Here is a 19,149-nt window from a genome sequence, read left to right on the forward strand (position 1 = left end):
CACACAAACGTTTTCTTGGTCTATTGCCCCCAATTTCTCCTTCCAGGCTCCTCTATCACGACTATCTAACACCCATGCAACATTTAAGCAGAGCAGCAGGGGGGTGCAGCTCATATCCCTTCCCACTTTCCCCCTCGCAGGCAGGGTGATGATCTGTAAAGAGAATCATTAAGACACAATTTGTGACTGCAACGCGCACACACACATTGCCTGGAGAAAACAATTCATCACCAGCTACCCCATTCCTCACTGCGGAGGAAAAAAAATGCAGAGGCTTGCTGCTTGTCTGGCTAACCTCTGACCACTAAGATGTATGTGCCTGAACAGGACCACCCAAGAATACACAAAAAAGACTGGCTGGAGTGAAAGGAAACAAGCAATGGACATAAATGGTTCTGACACATGAAACAAACTGTCCCCTGTAGTTGTTTAGTTTTTCTTTGTAATGTCTTTTTCTTTTAAATATTTTGTGTTGTTGTAGTTTTTGTCTCCTTGTGCTCCAATTTTGTATCTTTGTAGTTGTGTTCTATCTATTTCTGACATCACCACAAACACACCATCCCCACTGTGAAGAACAGTGGTGGCAGCATCATGCTGTGGGAATGCTTCTCAGGAGCCAGTCCTGTAAGGCTTGTAAAGGTAAAATGAAAGTGGCAAAATATAGGAAAACCTTGAATTTTCACTGTGATATTAAAGATTTTTTTGTCAAAAAAGTCCAAATTGTATTTTAATGCCATATCTTAAGAACACTATGAAGGTAATTCTCCAAAGTTTGCACAAATGTTCAATCTTACTAAAGGAGAAACTTACTGGATTTGTTTGTAATTGGTCATAGGTCAAGATCATTGGGCCTCATGCTCTCTTCCTTTTGAATGTGGTATCTTGAAAACACTTTGAGAGATTTCCTTAACAGTTTGCACTAATGTCCACTCTTACCCAAGGGCCATTCTTGTTCCCGAGAACGCTTTTAGAGACTTTCGTCAAACTTTGCACAAAAGTCCACTCTGACTAAACTGATTGGCAGTTCTGGTCATAGGTCAATGGCCAAGGTCAGAGAGCCTCTAATTAATCTCCTACTCAGGAGCGCCATATCTCAAACATGTTTTGAGGGATATCCTTCAAAGTTTGTACTACAATCCATTCTGAAATGAATCATTTGGACTCTCGTTTCAATAATATCAACAAGGATTAACTTGTTGGATTCCGGTGGTCAGTTCTCAAAGGTCAAGATCACTGGGCCTCATCTTAAGCAGAGATCCCCGTGCACAGCCGAGGTTGTCAGGTGCCAGTCGGCAGCAGGTCCAAAGTAAACAAAGAGAAATAATCCACCGCCTCATGTTTATACCTTACCTGTGAACTTGTTATATCTTAAGAACACTTTGAGGAATTTTCTTCAAACTTTGCAAAATGTCCACTCTGACCCAAGACCATTGTTCACCTCTTGCTTGAGAAAACAAATTACCTTGATAAAGCTCAAACGTTGCACTATTGTCCACTATTACTTGAGGATGAACTGATTACATTTCAGTGGTCAGTTTTTAAAGGTTTAATTCATTGGGCCTCATGTTTATACCTTGCTTATGAACATGTGAATCTCAAGAACTTTGAGGGATTTCCTTTTTCTTTGCATCAATATCTACACTTATGTAAGTCATCAGGCCATGCTGTTGCCCAAGCACCCTTAGAAGGCATCTGTATCCTCCTACCCCTTATTCCTTTATACCAAAACATTGAGGCCCCACTAGACATTTCTAAGTCTATTTGGCATCTTTCGTAATTGTTTTCCCCCCCGATGGTCTTTTGGTTATTTATGTGTACTGTCTGTATCTTTGTGGTTGATTTTTTCATCTCTTTGATGTAACGGTTTTTCTTTTGTATCACTTTGAAATAGTTTATCTCCTTGTAGTGTTACAGCTCTGTTTAGTGTCTTTGTAGTCATTGTTTTCATCTTTTTGAAGTAGTTTTGTGTTTCTTTGTAGTCGTTTTGTATCTCTTTGTTTCTTTTGTCACCTTACATGAATTCTTTGAAGCTAACTTTGAAGTCTTATACCTTGTTGATTTGTGACATTGTAGACATTTTCAATCTCTTTGTCATCACTTCATAACTTTTGTTTTTCATCTCTTTGAAGCCATTTTGTTTTGTTTCTTTTCTTTGTTGTCTTTTGTACCTTAAAATATTTAATTTTTGGTTGCTTTGCATGTTTTTTCTTTGATAAATCTGCCAAAACAATGTAAATACTGAGTTAAGAGGTCTTAAGCTTGCACCACAACCCAATGCTTGGTTTCATCCCCCATCAAATGCCCTTGAAAAAGACACTGGGCTTCCTTTTGCTGGCCTGCTGCTGTTTTTGACCTCCATCATGAAAGTCATACATGCATAATATATTCAAAAACACAATTGCCTAATTATACTTTATGCATAATGGGGATAAAAATGAAAGAGGAAGTAACGGAGCTCCAGTATCAGTCCATGCTTTCTGCTTGTTGACCCCTGTATTTTACTACAGTAACCTCAGCCCCCACCGAAATAATGGGTAATTGTTAAGACGTGCTATCATGGGTGCAGCAGAGTGCTCCGGGTGTTAAGAGGCAGTGCTCTCTCCTCTGCTTGTCTTTGATGAAGGGTTCTTCTCCTGAAAATGTAATTCCTCTCTCCTCCTGGATGTTTTCATTGTATTCGAGAGCTTTCCCTAACGATACCCAGCACTGCAGCTCGGCAACCTCTTCCACTATGTTCCTATGGTAACAACCCAGAGTGAGTGAGTCTGGGAGATGAGTGATTGTCTGTGTTTGTGTGTGTTCATTATGGAAGTGTGGCTTATTTTTACATAATGAATCAATTATCGAGGCTGTGGAGCGAGCTCATTTGAATAATCACAGACAAAAAAAAGGCTGTCCATACAACATGATTTTACTGAGCATCTTCACACATCATATGCATGGATCAGTGTTTCCCTTGGAGAAGGTGCAACACTCTGGACGTATGAGTGTATGTGTGAAGGGGAGAGGGTGTATAATGGGACATCCAACTGACATCATTTGTCTGCCAATCTGCACCCTGCTTGCCAAACCCAGCCTCCATCATAGCATTGGTGAGCAGGGCTATGGCAGCTACAGAGTCTCTATTTTTAAACAGCAAGCCACAATGGAGAAAGTGTCATACTGCCCCCTAGTGGCAAAGTTTGTAATTAAAGAAAGATGGAAACTTTAGGTCACAGGGAGCCTGGAAAGGTTGTTATTAAATCGCATCTATGTGTTAACTTTGAAAATCTGAGTAAAACGAAGTGTCTGTCTCAATAGCCCAGAGGCATAGAGGCCTGCCTGAGTGACTGATCCTATGGCTGAAGGTGACAGAAAACTGACTGGCAATCCAAATGTTCCTGGTTCAAACCTAGTTCAGGCAGGGTTGCTTCATTTTCAAGTCTTATATCCAAAGGAAGTAATGAAAACCTCAGATAGACTTACACCTGTAACTCTTTCTGTAGCCTAGAGGGATCCAGGACTACCAGGGAAACAGCAGGGTCCAGGTTCAAATCTTAACCACACTGTCAGTTTTCAAGATTTGAGTCCAAATAAAGAAGGGAGAATCTTTGGGAGTTTCTAGAAACATCTGTCCCTGTGGCCAAGAGGAAGAGAGGTCTGTGTGGGAGTCTGAAGGTTGCAGATTCAAATCTTACTTTGGCTTGGTCATGTTTTTAAGAACTGAGTCTAAACAAAGAAGGAAAAGCTTTAGGAAGTGTCTGACCATGTGGGCTTGGGAGAGAGAGGCCTGTCTGAGCGTCTGAAGGTTGCAGGTTTAAATCTTAGTATGGTTGGATCGATTTTCAAGCTTCAACCCCAAATACAGAAGTGAAAATCCCTGGAAGACCATTGTGAGTGTCTGTCTCTGTAGGCTAGTGAGATGAAGGACTGCCTGGGAGTTCTGAGATTGTGTGTTCAAATCTCCCCCGTGGCTTGGTCAGTTTTCAAGATTTCAGTCTGTGTTGTCTTGTAATACTTTACAGGAGAATGTAAAAACCTTTGGAAGACTTCAGTGAGTGTTTTCCTCTGTGGCCTTGGGAGAGAGCAGGCTGTTCTGGTAATCAGGAGGTTGCTGGTTCAAGTCCCCCTAAGGCTTGGCGAGAACCTCTGACTCACACTCTTGACTAAGGCTGCAGCAGATGCTGGTGATGACTTAGGCCATCATTTTTGGAAGGTGACGATATACATAATATGGTTGCAAGAAGGCTGACTACACATGACGAGAAGGATAACATCTTTATGGGTGTGGGCAGCTTTCCATTAACTTTTTTTTTTTGCATAACCCCTGCTGATACATGTCACGAGACACGGGGGGGGCATGACCTCCCCTGGCCCTGCTTGATCCAGGTATCAGCTGCATTGGCTTCCAAACCCTAGCCTCTCCTGCGTTGGGTGCTTGTGAGTGTACAGAACTAGTCCACTGCACCACCAGTACCTTTCACACTAGGGGATTTCTCCTGGTGCATTTATCATCTTCATTTGGGATGTTGGACTTTAAAATTCACAACCTCCTCCCTACACTGCAGAGACAGATAGCTGTTGAAGTCTTCCAGAGGTTTTCCCCAAGCCTTAGGAAGACTTGAACCAGCAACCTCCTGATCACCAGACAGCCCGCTCTCTCCCAAGGCCACAGAGAAAGACACTTGCTGAAGTCTTCCAGAGGTTTTTACATTCTCCCTTTAGACTGAAATCTTGAAAACTGACCAAACCATGGTAAGATTTGAACACACAATCTCAGAACTCCCAGGCAACCCTTTATCTCACTAGCTTACAGAGACAGACACTCACAATGGTCTTCCAGGGGTTCTTTATTTGGAGTCAAAGCTTAAAAATTGACAAAGCCATATTAAGATTTGAATCTGCAACCTTCAGACTCCCAGACAGACCTCTCTTCCTCTTGGCCACAGAAACAGACATGTCTAGAAGCTCCCAAAGATTCTCCTTCTTTCTTTGGACTCAAATCTTGAAAACTGACAAAGTGTTGTTAAGATTTAAACCTAGAGTCTAGACCCTCCAGTTTTCCTGGTAGTCCTGGATCCCTCTAGGCTACAAAAAGAGTTACAGATGTAAGTCTATGTGAGGTTTTCAGTCCTTCTTTTGGACATTGCACTTGAAAATGAAGCAACCCTGCCTGAATTAGGTTTGAAACAGGAACATTTGGATTACCAGTCAGTTTTCTATCACCTTCCGCCATAGGAGCAGACACTGGCTCAAGTTTGTCAAAAGCTTTCAGTGTTTTATTTGGATGTTGGCCTTTTAAACTCACCAGTACTGAGTAGCAATCAGTGAGAGGGGAAATTTAATAAAGAAGGTAAGTGGAAAGAATCTTTTTTTCCTTAGAAACTAAGAGGTTTTGTAAATGTATTAGTTTCTAGTTCTACTGAAATAAAAAGAACAGCACAGATAGGAGTGTAAAACTACAACAGTGTCTGTAATAGCATTGGTAGTCACATACAGTACTATGTGATTTAACACACAGAACAACTGCACCATCATGTGGTCATTAGTGGAACTACACTCACCCATGTAGCTCCAGCTACAACATATCCATGGGTTTGTGCTCTAGTAGAGAAATTCTCCTCTTTGCTATACTATAGAAAGTGTGACTGTCTACTGAAGGACCAATGACTCTAACGCTAGAACCTTCACACATGTATAGAACTTCATCAACTAGGAAATTCACATCCTTGCAGATCTGAATCACCTCCTGCTCCTCCTCCTCCTCATAGGCGATCTCATGAACTCGTAATGTCGTCACCCTAGACTCCACCAAAGCCTGAAGGTCTTCCAGGGCTTGCTGGATGCCAGAGGTCACTTCAGAGGTTTGCTTTTCAGTCAAGATTACCTTAACGAGGTCAGATCCTTTAACATAATCAACCGACACATCGAGACCTCTCAGGCATTCATCCAGCATTGTTTTGTCAAATTTTTCAATGTATCTAAATGTGTTTGAATCAACCCAGATGCATGTTTCCTCTGGATCCTCAGACGTGTTTGAAACATTCTTATTTGTGATCTGGGTGAGCTTAGCAGCAGTGGCTAGGTCACTCTGCTCTGATTCTTCCTGATTGTTGATGTTATTGAAGTGAGAGTCCAAATGATTCACTTTTTGGGTCTTTTTCCTCCTGTCTCGTCTGTTGTGGTTGTGTAAAATGTCATCTTCTTGTTGCTTTTCTTTAGCTGATATTTCTGCAGCATGAGGCAGGTCATAGCCTGATAAGGACGATGTAATCCCTTTACTGTTCCCCTCCTCCAACATTTGCTTGTTTTTTGATTCTGCGGACATTTTGACCCTTGTCCGACTCTGCGCTCCTACTTCATCGTAGTTTGTGTCCAAAAAGCTTCCTTCAGCTGAGCCCCTCTCCTGAACTTTTTGCCTCGAGGAATCATTCTGAGTTTTAGCATTTAAGAGCAGGCTTTGGACTTCACCTGTGGTCTGCAGCCCCGTTGATAAGCTGTTTGCTGGCTCTGGCTTAGCTTTAGAACCTCCACGGCTTACAGAGTCGAAAGACTCTCGATGAGATATTACCCTCGGATTAAGAGGAGTTTCTGGTGTTCTGGTGGGAGCAGTTTGGGCTGAGTCAGTGGATTTAAGCTGGTTGGCCCTGTGGATGAGGTCCTTTCTCAGGGCTTGGACGGCGGAGAAAGGTCCCTCAATGGTGGCTTTTCTCTGCTTGGGCAAAGGCAGGAAACGTAGTGACCTGTGAGTAGGGATAGATGGTGTTAATTGCTTTTAATATTAATATATTAGAGACCACTTTTATTAAAGATACATGACTGAAATGATCACCTGGTGAATTCTCTGATGTCTACAGCTGAGAGAAACAAAGTGTGTACGGTGTAGTGTAATCATAAAGGCTAATTGAACTGCCAGCCAATAAATATTACTCACATCAGCGTTAGGAATCAAATTAAAATGTAGCACCTTTGACTGTCACTAAAACAACTCTACGCTTTGCTGCTGCTGTTCTGTTTTCCTTTTGAGGCAGCTGTTTTAAAGCTCTTTGTTGAAATCCTTGTTTAAACCAGTCGGTGTAGTGCTAGTGATTCATTGTGCTGCCGGCTACCTTTTTTCTACTTCTCTGTTCGACAAATTTAAGCATGTTGTTGACTGAATAAGACATTTACAAAACAAAAGAAGGTCCTTTAACAGTAAATAAAAAGTCTTCTCAACCTTGTCACTTCGGCTGAGGTACAAACATATTCTGAGAGAAAAAAAAATCAGAATTAAAGATTAAAGTCAGAATTCTGAGAAAAAAGTCAGGATTTTGAGATTTAAATCAGAATTTTTCAGTGGCCTTAAACCTCTTCTGTACATATGCTCTAATACATGCATAAAAAAGGGCAATTTTATGATAAAAATGTAATACAATTTGGAATTATTAAGAAAAAAACAGAATTCAGAGAAAAAGTCAGAATTTTGAAATTAAAGTCAAATTTCTGTGAATTCTGAGAGAAAAAAAATCAGAATTTGAAGATTTAAGTCAGAATTCTGAGGGAAAAAAAGAGAATTTTGACATAAAAGTCAATATTCTGAGTAAAAACAGTCAGAATTATGAGTTTAAAGTCAGAATTCAGAGGAAAAACAGTCAGAATTTTTACATAAAAGTCAGAATTCTGAGGGAAAAACAGAATTTTGAGATTTAAGTCTGAATTCTGAGGAAAAAAGTCAGAATTCAATGATAAAGTCAGAATTCATAGGAAAAAAAGACAGAATTTTGACATAAAAGTCAGAATTCTGAGGGAAAAACAGTCAGAGTTCTGAGATAAAAGTCAGAATTCAGAGAAAAAAAGTCAGAATTTTGAGATTTAAGTCAGAATTTTTCATTGGCCCTAAAACCTCTTCTGTACATATGCTTTCACACGTCTCTAAAAAAGGGTAATATTATCGCAAAAATGTAATACAATTTGGAATTATTAAGAAAAAAAATCAGAATTCAGAGAAAAAAAGAAAGATTAAAGTCAGAATTTTTAGTGGCCCCAAACCTCTTCTGTACATATGCTTTATACTTATATAAAAAAGGGAAATTTTATAATAAAAATTTTATGCAATTTGGAATTATTCTCAAATATTCTGTGTTTTTGGAAGGCATCTTGCCATCCCCTTTTCAGTGACTTGCGACCCCCATGTTGAGAACCGCTGCTCTAGGATAACACACATTAGAATTCTACCACTACTGTCTTTCAACAAAAGTGACTTTAACCTGAAAAGCCTGATAAACTTTATAAGCAATTCAAGTCTGATGTTAGATTTATAAATCAGTTCAACTAATGATATAGTTCTTATCATTTCAGGTCTGTAATCCTGGTCAAATGCCTAAATTGCTGCAAAGCTGCCAGTCAACAGCTACTGCCATGGTGCTTTAAGGCTCCACTACCCAGATGTAAACAAGCACAGTGAAGTGATCGCACTGATAGTATGGTCAGCGTGTAACCACTGTAAAGCAGGTGCCACTAAGCTTAAAGATTACGTATTTGCAGGTTTTGTAAAATGCAGAATCAGGTCCTTATGGAACTGGGTTTCCATCCCTAGACCTACCTGTGAGTTGAGCGCAGACTTTGAATCAGAGACTCTTGATCACTGCCAAACATGGAAAGATCAACCTCAGCCCTGGAGGCATAAAAATACACCTGCAACACAGAAAAACCCATGAATCTTCATTTATAGAAAATCAACACGCTGCAATTTATAAAACAGGATATCATTATAAAATGTCTCTCTTTTTTTAATCTTTCACCTGGATGACCCGAACTGATACTTACGTCTCTGGTGAAAGGAAACACGGTGAGGGGGTATTCTGAAGGAAACTCGCTGTCCATCATGATCTGTTCCTCCTTTCGCACCACCCTCGCTGCATCTGCCAAGAGTACTGACATGTTCTGCTATGGTCTCTGGTGTCAACACTGTAATGATGCTACTTCTTTTCCTGCTATACTCATTATAAACAAGCATGATGCTGTCAAATTAAATCCCACACCAGCTAGTGGGCATACATACATCCAAGCAGTGCTTCATGTAAATAAATGCTTGATTTATACACCACCTTTTTACATTACCATCATAGAGGCCTCAATTTATCCCCATAGGAGCCAATTACAGCATGAAAAAAAAGATATAATTTATACTGCTTGCAAGATTGTGCAAAGGATTATGTGCAGTTAAGGCTTTTATGTCGCTGATAAGGTTTGTGCAGCTCACATGCTACCATTACATTTGAGCTCAAGTGAATAAGCATTTGATATTCTTCACAGCTATCTTTAAAAAACCCAGAGGATCCTTTAACAACGCTTAGTTCTTTCTGATGTATTTCCAGGAGGACTCTTCAGACCATCTGGATGGGAAATATACTCCGTCTGTTGCACAATTGGAGTTTTTAAAGGCAGTTTTTCAATTTATGACTTTATCTGCTGAAATGTGCACAATCTTGGTGTTTATAATGAACAGTAGCAAAAATACTCATTAAAGAAACCCCCATATAGCCTGTTACCATCGATTACAAGACAGTTTCTAACAAAACTGGACAAATTGGGTTGGGAGGCTATAGCATTTCTTGCCATTATCTTTATTCTAATTAGGAATAACTTGAATTTGGATAAAGGAAAAGATGCATGGTTGATTTTTCTTTACATATTCTGCATATTCATTCTGAATAATTTGGTTCAATAACTTAAAACACATTTAAAATTGCAGTAATGCCATGTGGGGGTATTCAAAGGAAGCAGGATTTTCATCTAAGCCTAGCTGTATAATTGTAATGTATGAGCATAGGCGGAGGTGGGCTGTTGCCCTGAGCCTTAATGATTAAGATGTGCATTCTGAATGTAAATAAGGTGCCAAGATTGAATAAAATAGCATCAAACAGGGATTTCAATAAGAGTCAGCTGTCAGTAAAACAGCCAGCTACTCACTCAATTACAGCCAGCTCTTTTTTCCTTTTGTTGTCTAAAATAGTTTGACTAACCAGATCCCACTAACCTTTTTAGTTTTAGTCGATGAAAACTCAAAACATTTTAGTCTAGTTTTAGTTCATTAAAAGTCCTCACATTTTAGTCTAGTCCAAGCATGGATTTCCTGCCTAAATCTGGTACCAAGTCATGGTAGTGTGTTCTCTGCACTCTACCAAGCCTGGGGTCCCTGCTTCTACAGCTGAGAGGCAGAATAGAAACAGATGTATTTGGTTTTTGGACAGATTTTACCCAAAGTGGAGAAATATCATGGCTTTTGTATGTCCAATGAAAACTAAATTACATTTTAGTCTAGTTTGAGTCATCTTGACAAAAACTTAACTTAGTTTTTGTCAGTTTTAGTCATCACAGATTTATTTTTGTTAGTCTTAGACTAGTTTTTGTCATGAAAAAAAGGCTGCCGACGAACATTTTTAGTCATAGTTTTAGTCAACGAAATTAACACTGTTTGGAATGAGGTGATTTTAGATTAAAAATATTTATTTGTTACTTAAATGACTGTCTGTACTGTGGGAAAATTGATCATATTTCATTTGAAGCTGTGAGGTAAGGACTGTGTTGTAATGCTGGGCAATTGCCTGTGATCAAGATGAATATTCTGAATGTAAATAAGATGCCAAAACTATTAAATTACAACAAACAGGGATTTTCATAAGTGCCATCTGCCAGCAAAACAGCCAGCTACTCTCTTAACTATGGCCAGCTCCTTTTCCCAATTATTTAAAAATAGTTTGACTAAAAAGCAGCAACTTACATGTCCTTACATTTTAGAAGTACTGTAACATGTGACCCCTTAAACGTCTGTGCTACCTAGGGCTGAACAATTTGCAAAAATAATCTAATTGTAATTTTTTCCCCCAGTATTGCAATTTAATATGCAATTATTCTAGGGTTAATCTTATGTATTTTTTGACAAATTCAAGCAATAAATAATACCATAAATAAGACCATGTGTATTGAAAACAATGAAATTATTTCATTATCTGAATGCGAATATGGGGGTGCAACAAGCTTTAAGCTATAAAGGAGGTGGCTGGGGTGGGAGAGGTGAGGCTGGGGTATGACTTTGTGAAGTAAAGCTAGGCTTCATCAGTTTTAGATAGAATGAGCTAACTATTTTTACTCGTATTACAAATGTGATGTCATTTGCTTTTTTTTAAGGCCATTATTATTCTTATGTCACTCATTTTGATTAAGAAAAACATACATAAAACAAAAAAGGAGGATTTTTGTAAACCATAATAAGAAAATTGACACTTGAATGTTTGCATAATGTGCATAAAATCTCTGTCGCTGCAAAAAACATATATATTTATTAAACTGGTATTTTGACATATTTCAAGTTAAAGAAATATTGCAACTTCTGCGATTTGAAAATTGCAGCAGGCCATATTGTGATTTAATCTAATTTGTGCTTAATTTCCCAGCCCCAGTGCAACCAAAACACAAAATAAATGTCTGTAGTGTGGAAAAATCGATCATTTTTTTAATGTGTAGCTGTTATGTAAGGTTTCTGTCATATAGTAAAGGTGGGCAAGATGCACATTCTGAATGTAAATAAGGTACCAAAATTGAATCAAACAGCATCAAACAGGGATTTCGGTAAGCGTCAGCTCTAGTAAAACAGCCAGCGACTCACTTAATTACAGCCAGATCCTTTTCCCTATTGTTTAAGTTGCAGCTTCCTAGTCGAATTATTTTTACTTTTCCTTTCATTTAAGATGTAACATGCAAACTTAAAATGAGGTAATTTTAAATCAAAGTTTCTTTGCTACTCAAACATAAAACTAATGCCCATATTGTGGTAAAATCGCTCATATTTCGCAGGTAGCTGATGAGTAAGGTTTGGGTCATAGGTGGGCAACTGTCTGGAGTCGTCATGATAAAGATGTACATTATGAATTTAAATAAGGCGCCAAGCTTGAGCAATCTTTTTTCCATATTTTTGACTCAAAATAGTCTTACAAATTGTTACTTGCTCTTCCTGTACAGTTCAATTTTATTTTAACTGTCAACTTAAAATGACTAATTCTAGATTTCTTTGCTACTTAAACCCAAACCTAATGTCTGTATTGTGTGAAAATTACTTGTATTTTGTGTGGAGCTATTATTTAAGGTTGGTGGCTTAGGTGTTAAACTCTGAAAGTCAATTCTGGCCGCAGTTGTGCACATGAGTTTTAGGCACGTGGGGCTCCAAAGATTCATCACAGGGTTGGATGTGCCTCAACCTGGGGCAGGAGAGACACGCATGTGGGTTGCTCAGCAGCCAAGGTCAAGCTCAGCTCAACTCTCTTGTCCGGGCTTTTTGCCATGGTAATAAAGCCGGTGGCCGCTGGTGGATTTTGGGCTCTTGGGCCATCCACAGCATGACCAAGAGCTTGTGGCATCCCTACTACCTAAATGTACAGTGCCCTTACTCGCCACATCTATCCCTTACTCCACACTAAAGCTGTGGACTGTTATTTTTTCCACAGATTATCTTCCCATGCCCCTAGTAATGCAAGGACATCCAGAGTGCGAACGGGGTTACGTCAATCCTTCTTTCCACCCAATAGTGCCCCCAGGCATCTCACTGGGAGGGATGGGAATTAATATTTGTTTATATTCATTAATATTAATATTGTTTTTGTGACTGCCTGCCATGTTTATTTCCTCAACTTCACTGTTCTTGCCTTGCAGACTGCCACCCACAAAACGGTGTTTTTCAAGGCACTGACAAGGGAAAAGTTAAGAACTGGTTCTCAACTGGAACCAGTTTTAGATTCCCATCCCTACATCTACACATCACTTCACCCTCAATTTTTTTGCTTAAACATGCCTAAAAGTTCTGCACAGTACTGTAAAATAAAAAAAAACATCATCAGAGAGGACCCCTGGCCCCAGAAATGAGGTTTAAGTGTCACAAAATGCCTCAAATACCTTCATATCAAGTAAAGAATAGGAAGATGGATCCCTGTGGATATGCTGAAACAATAAATTGGGTTTCAATGAATGGTTTGACAACAATACTTGCATATATTTGTTGTTTTTATTAGTCACGCCTAGCCTGGAGACATGTAAAATGGTTCAGATGAGGTATTTGGAATTGTACTTTAGTTATCTGGCTTTTATATTGGAAATGAATGCTTCAAACTATTTTGTGCACTTGCAACAGTCATTTTTAGCTAAATGGGGAAGGGCCTGCTTTTTGCCCTGGGCCTCCAGATTCTCAAAACCGCCCCTGTGAATGAGGGGGGAAACTGGCAAACTTAAAAATAGTTGTTTTTAAAACGCAGTACGTCGTGTTAGCAGAGTTAAAACGTACATTAGCCTGACGTTCACTCGTGTTTTACTACTGTAACCCACACCGTAGCTTAAGTTTAGCTAGTAGCTTCTTGCTATTTTACCTTCAGGTGAGTCAAAAGTGACAAACGCTACTCCGTCCATGTTGGTCGGGTATCGAACCACGTCGACGTCCCCTCCGTGACTTCTTCTGCGCCTTTGGAAGTGAATAGTCAGCTTGTCAATCATCCTGCTGACGGGTAATACTTTGGGTACACCGGACACGACCACCGTCCTGCTTTCGTCGAATGTGTCCGTCTCCATGACGGTTAAAACACCGCAAACAGCAGCTAGCTTAACATGTAAAGCGCGCGCGCTTGTTATTTACCATGCTGCACGCGCCAGCCGTTACTACACAAACGCTAACCGTCCTTAAGCAGCTTTGTTTATAGTTTCACTTTCTTCCTTCCTGGATACCTTTCACTAATAAAGCTGTTGTAGTACACTCTTCAGTCCACTTGGCGTCTCTGTTTCTCTACATTTCACCCTCAGAGAAGCGAGTTCATCCTAAACGGCTAATTCATTCAGGAGGAAATAAGGCTTCCAAGCACAGAAGGCATTTCTGCAATGCCCAAAAGGCATATTTTTTAACTTCAAGGCAACATTTTCTAAAGCATTGCCTCATCTATTGGTTCTTTATCCACATGGTGAAGCAACATCTTCCTCTATGGAAACATTTCAATACCCTCAATGTGCGGACAGGAATACTGCTCGCCTTTGAGAATTTTTCAATTTGTCAAAAAGGGAATAAAAACCACACCAGACACTGAACATGACTCCAAAGTAAAATGACACACTCAAATATCTTGTGCATATAAACATTTTAATTAAATATAAAAGAAAGTGGCCTGGCCGAGTGCAATAAACAGGTACAACGGGTTAATAAAAGAAAATCCAGGCCTTGTATGATTCCACACACACCTCCGTCTCCTACATCACTCAGTGCAAATCCAACATTCACTGTGTATAAAAGTGACTTTAAATAATTCAGGTAGTATATCTATTATTCAGTGTTTATTATTGTATGGGCTCACATTGTACAAGTGCAGCTGCGTGTGATTGTTGGGACCATGTCTTGTTTACCTAACGGGAGATAAATGCGGATCAGTTCCATGAGTTAAGAAGCTACGACACACATGATGGAAGTATTGATTAAAACAGAGCAACTGCTTTGATATGAATGCTCAGTTTAAATGCAGTGATGTGAAACAGAGCACAAACTCCATGATTAATTTCTCCAAAGTGGGCACAAAAACATTCTGAACCAGGAACTCGATGTGGTGTTGTCACATTCATACACTTGCTATTAAAAAAGAGCCACAGTGAGTCACTTAAAGCTGGCAAATGAATCCCAAAGCTCTCCAAACACTTTCCAGCAAACTTAGTTTTTAGAATAAAGACGGGCTGAGAGTGGAGCTCCGCAGCCTCGGACGTATTTCACAAGCAAAACCAAACTGGGACTCGATTTTCCACCCTGCACAGACCTGTTGGCCAGAAAAATTCTAAAATTAACTAAAACGAAAATGAAAGTAAACATTCATTCTTGAAATTTTTGATTTGGACTTGAACCGAGACAGTCCAGACTGAGGCAGCAGAGGCAGGTGGTTGGATGTGCGTTCATGTGGCGCTCCTTCGGTGCACCGAGTTCGTAGCAGCTATGAGCCGGCCTTGTCCATGTCACACAGCTCCCCTTTGTGTCTGGTACTAGTTCGGGGTGTGAAGTTGGCCTGGGGGTTGTTGTATCTTGTGGGAAGAATGGCAAAGATGGAGTATGATGGGGCCAGGTGTCCGCTGGGAGCCTCTCTGGCTGTGTTGCCCAGCCCGGGCTGATGGTCCGACAGCCGCTGGATCAATTTGCCCCCTTTGCACGGCTCTGCCAGGAGGGGGTGGGAGTCTGTACAGCTGATCCCCTGCGGAGGATCTGTCACTTCCAGGATCTGGCTGCTCACTGCAGACATACACAGACAGCACTGTGAGCATCCGAGTAAATAAAACAACTGTCACGGGTGAAGAGAAAAATCAGACCTGCGCCATTGGGAGGCTTCAATAAACTGCTGCTGTAAGCTTTTAAAGCTGCAGGCAGAGAGGCGGTCAAACCTGTCGCAGTCTTACAAGAGAATAATATCTTTCAATTTGAGTTATTTACTTAAAAAAAGCACATTCTTCTGAGTCTTATTCTCAGAAAGCGTGACATTCTAGAGGCAGCAATGTATTGTTGAACTCTTCCCTGACACTTCATGCACAACACATCGGCTGCACAACCCTCCTTGTTTATTGTACTAGAAGGATTGTTGACAAGAGCACCTGAATAATGAAGAAAAAAAAAAATATCTCGGCGAGTGCAAGAATGCGTCGCCATATTTGAAATAATCAGCACATTTCTTTCGGCAACAATACCGCCGGGGCTGCAGGTTCCACTGCCAGGTGTGAATTCTGCCCTGTCTGTGATTTATTCTGCTTACAATCACAAACGGGCGCTTTCTGCACAGCTATGGAGCGCAGCAAGCAAATTTTGACACAATAAAAAAAAAACATGACGTTATTTCAGTTAATCTGCTAAATAGGCGACACAGCAGCTGAGTTTATCATAATGAATCTGAACTGAAGTTTTGTGATTGACATCTAAAGACTTGGAAAACTGCCTGCTTGGATTTCTACCCAGACTTCTCCTCATATCCTACCATATTTACTCCCTCTCAGAAGAAGAAGGTCATATTTTGGCCAAACTAAAAAAAAACACTGACACTAACTCAAGGTTCACTTAACTCAAGCCTCCCTCTGGACTTCCTTTTACCTGCTTGACCTACACTGAGATCTGAAGACAGAGGTTTTCTGCCGGCCTTCCTCCCATGACCGCTACGCCAAACTCCCAGTGGACCCTGAGGAAGCAGAGGATAAAGGTGAGGTTATATTTGGAGGGCAGGGACGAATGTTTGCAGACCTGAGAAGATTAACTGATCATAAACACAGAGACTCTTTTTGTGCGTATTTTAAAGCCACAAAACAAAGCATAGAACAAAACAGATCTAGTCTCACTAGTCTCCTTCTTGCACGGTCACTCAGTTTATGAGGACGGCCTGATCTAGGCAGATTTACACATGCCATGTAATGGTAGCCAGGAGTACCTGTCAACTAGTGATACAGTCACTTATTTTACCTTAGTTGTTATTACTAAATTGACATTACTTTGTAGAAATCTGATGATTTTACTTTGACATTTAAGAGGGTTTTTTTTTTTGCATTTTTTGTCCAAAGAGCCAAATTATACTGATCATGATTGATTTATGAAATCAATTATAGGGGAAACATACAAGGGGGTGAATACTTTCTTATAGGCACAACACCAGTATGAAATGCCACTAAACCTGCATGAGTCTAATTTCCCATTCATCATGTTTTACAAGTGACTCAAAAGTGCTAGAAATCAAAGTGACACAGACCAGGCTGGTACCACTTTTTTCTTTTTTTTCTTTTTTTTTTTTTTTACATATTTTCTCCTTCATTAGATCATTATGTAAAGAATAAAAAGAATTCTGGGTATTCTGATAAGTACATAGATCTTCTGGAGTGATGGTTTGATTGAAAGACTCGTCAGTTAGTGGCAAGTGACCAGCAGAGGCAGGCAGAGCAACTTGTGGACCGTGTCTTTTAGCTTAACGAGAATGATAGCAGGCTAAGAGCTCAACTACCAGGTTATCGCTAGCAGAGGAGCAAACTCTAAAAAGCAAAATGAGAAGGTATCAAAAGAACTACACAGCTTAAGTTTTAGCTTTTTTTTTTCTCTCTGGGAGAGGCCCAGAAACAGACTGCGGCTAACCTACCAGTGCGAGCTATAATCATGATTTTATTTGTATGACTTACCTGATGTTTGGCCACCATGTGGGCTGTGTGAATCAGCGGAGGTCTGATTGAGGGTTTGTACTGCAGAGGTTGGCCCAGGAGGGAGTAGTGCGCTTCACCTAAACGTTAACAAGAAACTGTTAATTTTCTTTCAAGTAGAAACAAAACGACAGAGCATCTACTGTGACCTTGTAGTTCTACTTGTGCCTCAATCCTATTTAAAAACAAATATATTACAAATACAGTACTGGGTAGAGCTTTAAGGCATGTTTGGGCCAAAAACTGCGGCTGAAGTAAGGCGTAGATGTCGTTAGTTAGTCAGCTGCCTGAGGGTGTTATTCTGCGGGCAGGTGGATTGACACAATCCCAGTTGTCCACACCTTTAAATTCAAATTAAAATTTGACATTAATGTGGGTCAAGGAGAGAAGTAGGAATATAAAACATAACTAGTGTATTTCTTTTTTTTTTTTTTTTTTTTAAGATTTATTTTTTGGGCTTTTCATGCCTTTAATTGATGAGGGAGGACAGTGGATAGATTTGGAAATGGGAGAGAGAGAGAGTAGGGAGAGACATGAGGTAAAGGGCCACGGGCAGGATCCGAACCCGGGCCCGCGTACATGGGTAGCGCCTTAGACAGCTAGGCCATCTGCACGCCCCTCTAGTGTATTTCTTTCTGTAAAACAAGGACTTTGTTGCTGATGTCACACATATCTCAATCAATTTCAGGAAATGATTCAAAGTTTTTGAGTTATTCTTTTACTCCCTACTTGGTCTTCATTCTTTCCCTGAGACCATGCTTACAAAATCCAATCAGTGAAATTCAAACCACTAGGTATTTTCCATTGTTTCGAATGGAAAGGAGCACAACAACAACAGACTTTAGAGAACCTATTAATAGTAACAAAGGAGGGCAGGACATCACAAAGAGTCACTTCCGGGTGAGGGCTGAGCTTGACAGAGGTCATCTTGTACGTAAGATTGTACTACATCAAATTTCAGCCAAGCAGGGTGCAGGTGGCCTGGTGGTTTAAGGTGCGCCTCATGTACGCGGGCAACCCGGGTCTGATTCTGGCCCTTTCCTGCATGTCTCTACCCTACTCTCTCAGCCCTGTTTCCAATTCTATTTACTGTCTTCTCAATCAATGAAGGCATAAAAAAGCCCAAAATAAATCTTAAAATAAATAAATAAATAAATAAAAAAATCAGCCAAGCCCATTTGTGTTTTAGCCTGCTAACTGTTGCTAGCTAAGCAGTAGCTAACAAGGCAAGTAGGCTAGCTAGATTATTTAAACTATAAAGACAATATATGCTGATATTTATTTTTTTAACAATTAAAAAAATGTATTTAAATGTTCAAATTAAAATGATACAGAGGTGATTAAATCTCTGTTTAAAAAAGTGGTTAATTGTAATAAGTAAGCTAGCTAGCTATGACAATGGTAATCCTAACCTGGTGTTATGCTAACACCTTCATGGGGACTAAAGCTAAAAGAAACTTTGGCAAAGCTAAGGCACAAGAGCTTTACATATCTAATCAGCCAACTCTAGAAAAAAACTAACCTCTTCTTGTAGGACTAATTAGGAATACTGATTGTTTAGTTAATTTATATCCATTTACTTACATACATTCTCAGTGCAGTGCATTTTTATTAATTCAATTTGTATGTTAGAATGAGCATGTGTTAGCTTTGAGCCTCAATCACTTTGTAGGTAGCAAGCTAACTGCTAATGGCATCTAAGCTAAGATGCTAATTAATTCAAGCGACCCAGCCAACACAAGCAAACAGTAATTTCTTATAGAACTTAAACACATGACTAAATAAGATGTAAACCCACAAAATTTGTCATTTGTTTGATAAAGTGAAAAAAATAATCATAGCATGCTACATGATGTTTGATACTTTAAGTAAGCTAGCAAAACCAGTCTCAGATATAGCTTACATTTTATGGTGATTATATGCACTGAAAGTAAAAAGTTTTAGGGTAAACCTTAAACAAAT

The 19,149-nt window shown here is 39.7% G+C and overlaps 2 protein-coding genes across 8 annotated transcripts in view; both read right to left on the bottom strand.

Annotated features, from left to right (window-relative positions):
- Positions 1-4,820: 4,820 nt before the first annotated feature.
- Positions 4,821-13,700, bottom strand: LOC121506052. The gene is made up of 4 exons (XM_041781550.1): positions 13,374-13,700; positions 8,785-8,879; positions 8,561-8,652; positions 4,821-6,722 (listed from the first exon to the last, which is right to left on the bottom strand). Exons 1-4 carry the CDS (start codon positions 13,570-13,572, stop codon positions 5,558-5,560), a joined length of 1,551 nt encoding a protein of 516 aa, XP_041637484.1. The 5' UTR covers positions 13,573-13,700; the 3' UTR covers positions 4,821-5,557.
- A 412-nt stretch (positions 13,701-14,112) lies between these two features.
- The window catches only part of LOC121505966 (R3H domain-containing protein 1-like), an 87,298-nt gene continuing 82,261 nt past the window's right edge, over positions 14,113-19,149 (bottom strand). For 5 of the 7 annotated variants that reach the window (XM_041781421.1, XM_041781419.1, XM_041781422.1 and 2 more), the window contains 3 exons: positions 17,170-17,267; positions 16,103-16,187; positions 14,113-15,256 (listed from right to left, as the gene is read on the bottom strand). In XM_041781421.1, coding sequence (XP_041637355.1) covers positions 14,964-15,256; positions 16,103-16,187; positions 17,170-17,267 — 476 coding nt within the window. In that variant the 3' untranslated portion in view covers positions 14,113-14,963. Of the gene's footprint in view, positions 15,257-16,102; positions 16,188-17,169; positions 17,268-19,149 lie in introns of those variants that run through there. The other 2 variants (XM_041781424.1, XR_005991593.1) reach the window with 2 other exon arrangements.

This window comes from Cheilinus undulatus, linkage group 24 (genome assembly GCF_018320785.1).
Source record: "Cheilinus undulatus linkage group 24, ASM1832078v1, whole genome shotgun sequence".
In the NCBI taxonomy this organism is placed as follows: domain Eukaryota; kingdom Metazoa; phylum Chordata; class Actinopteri; order Labriformes; family Labridae; genus Cheilinus; species Cheilinus undulatus.

Excerpts from the sequence above, each read along its gene's own strand:
- LOC121506052 (XM_041781550.1), bottom strand. The coding sequence starts at position 13,572 with ATGGAGACGGACACATTCGACGAAAGCAGGACGGTGGTCGTGTCCGGT. Across the intron at positions 8,653-8,784 it reads TGTTTCCTTTCACCAGAGAC|GTGTATTTTTATGCCTCCAG; the intron begins GTAAGTATCAGT and ends TCTGTGTTGCAG. Across the intron at positions 6,723-8,560 it reads AGTCTGCGCTCAACTCACAG|GTCACTACGTTTCCTGCCTT; the intron begins GTAGGTCTAGGG and ends CCCTACTCACAG.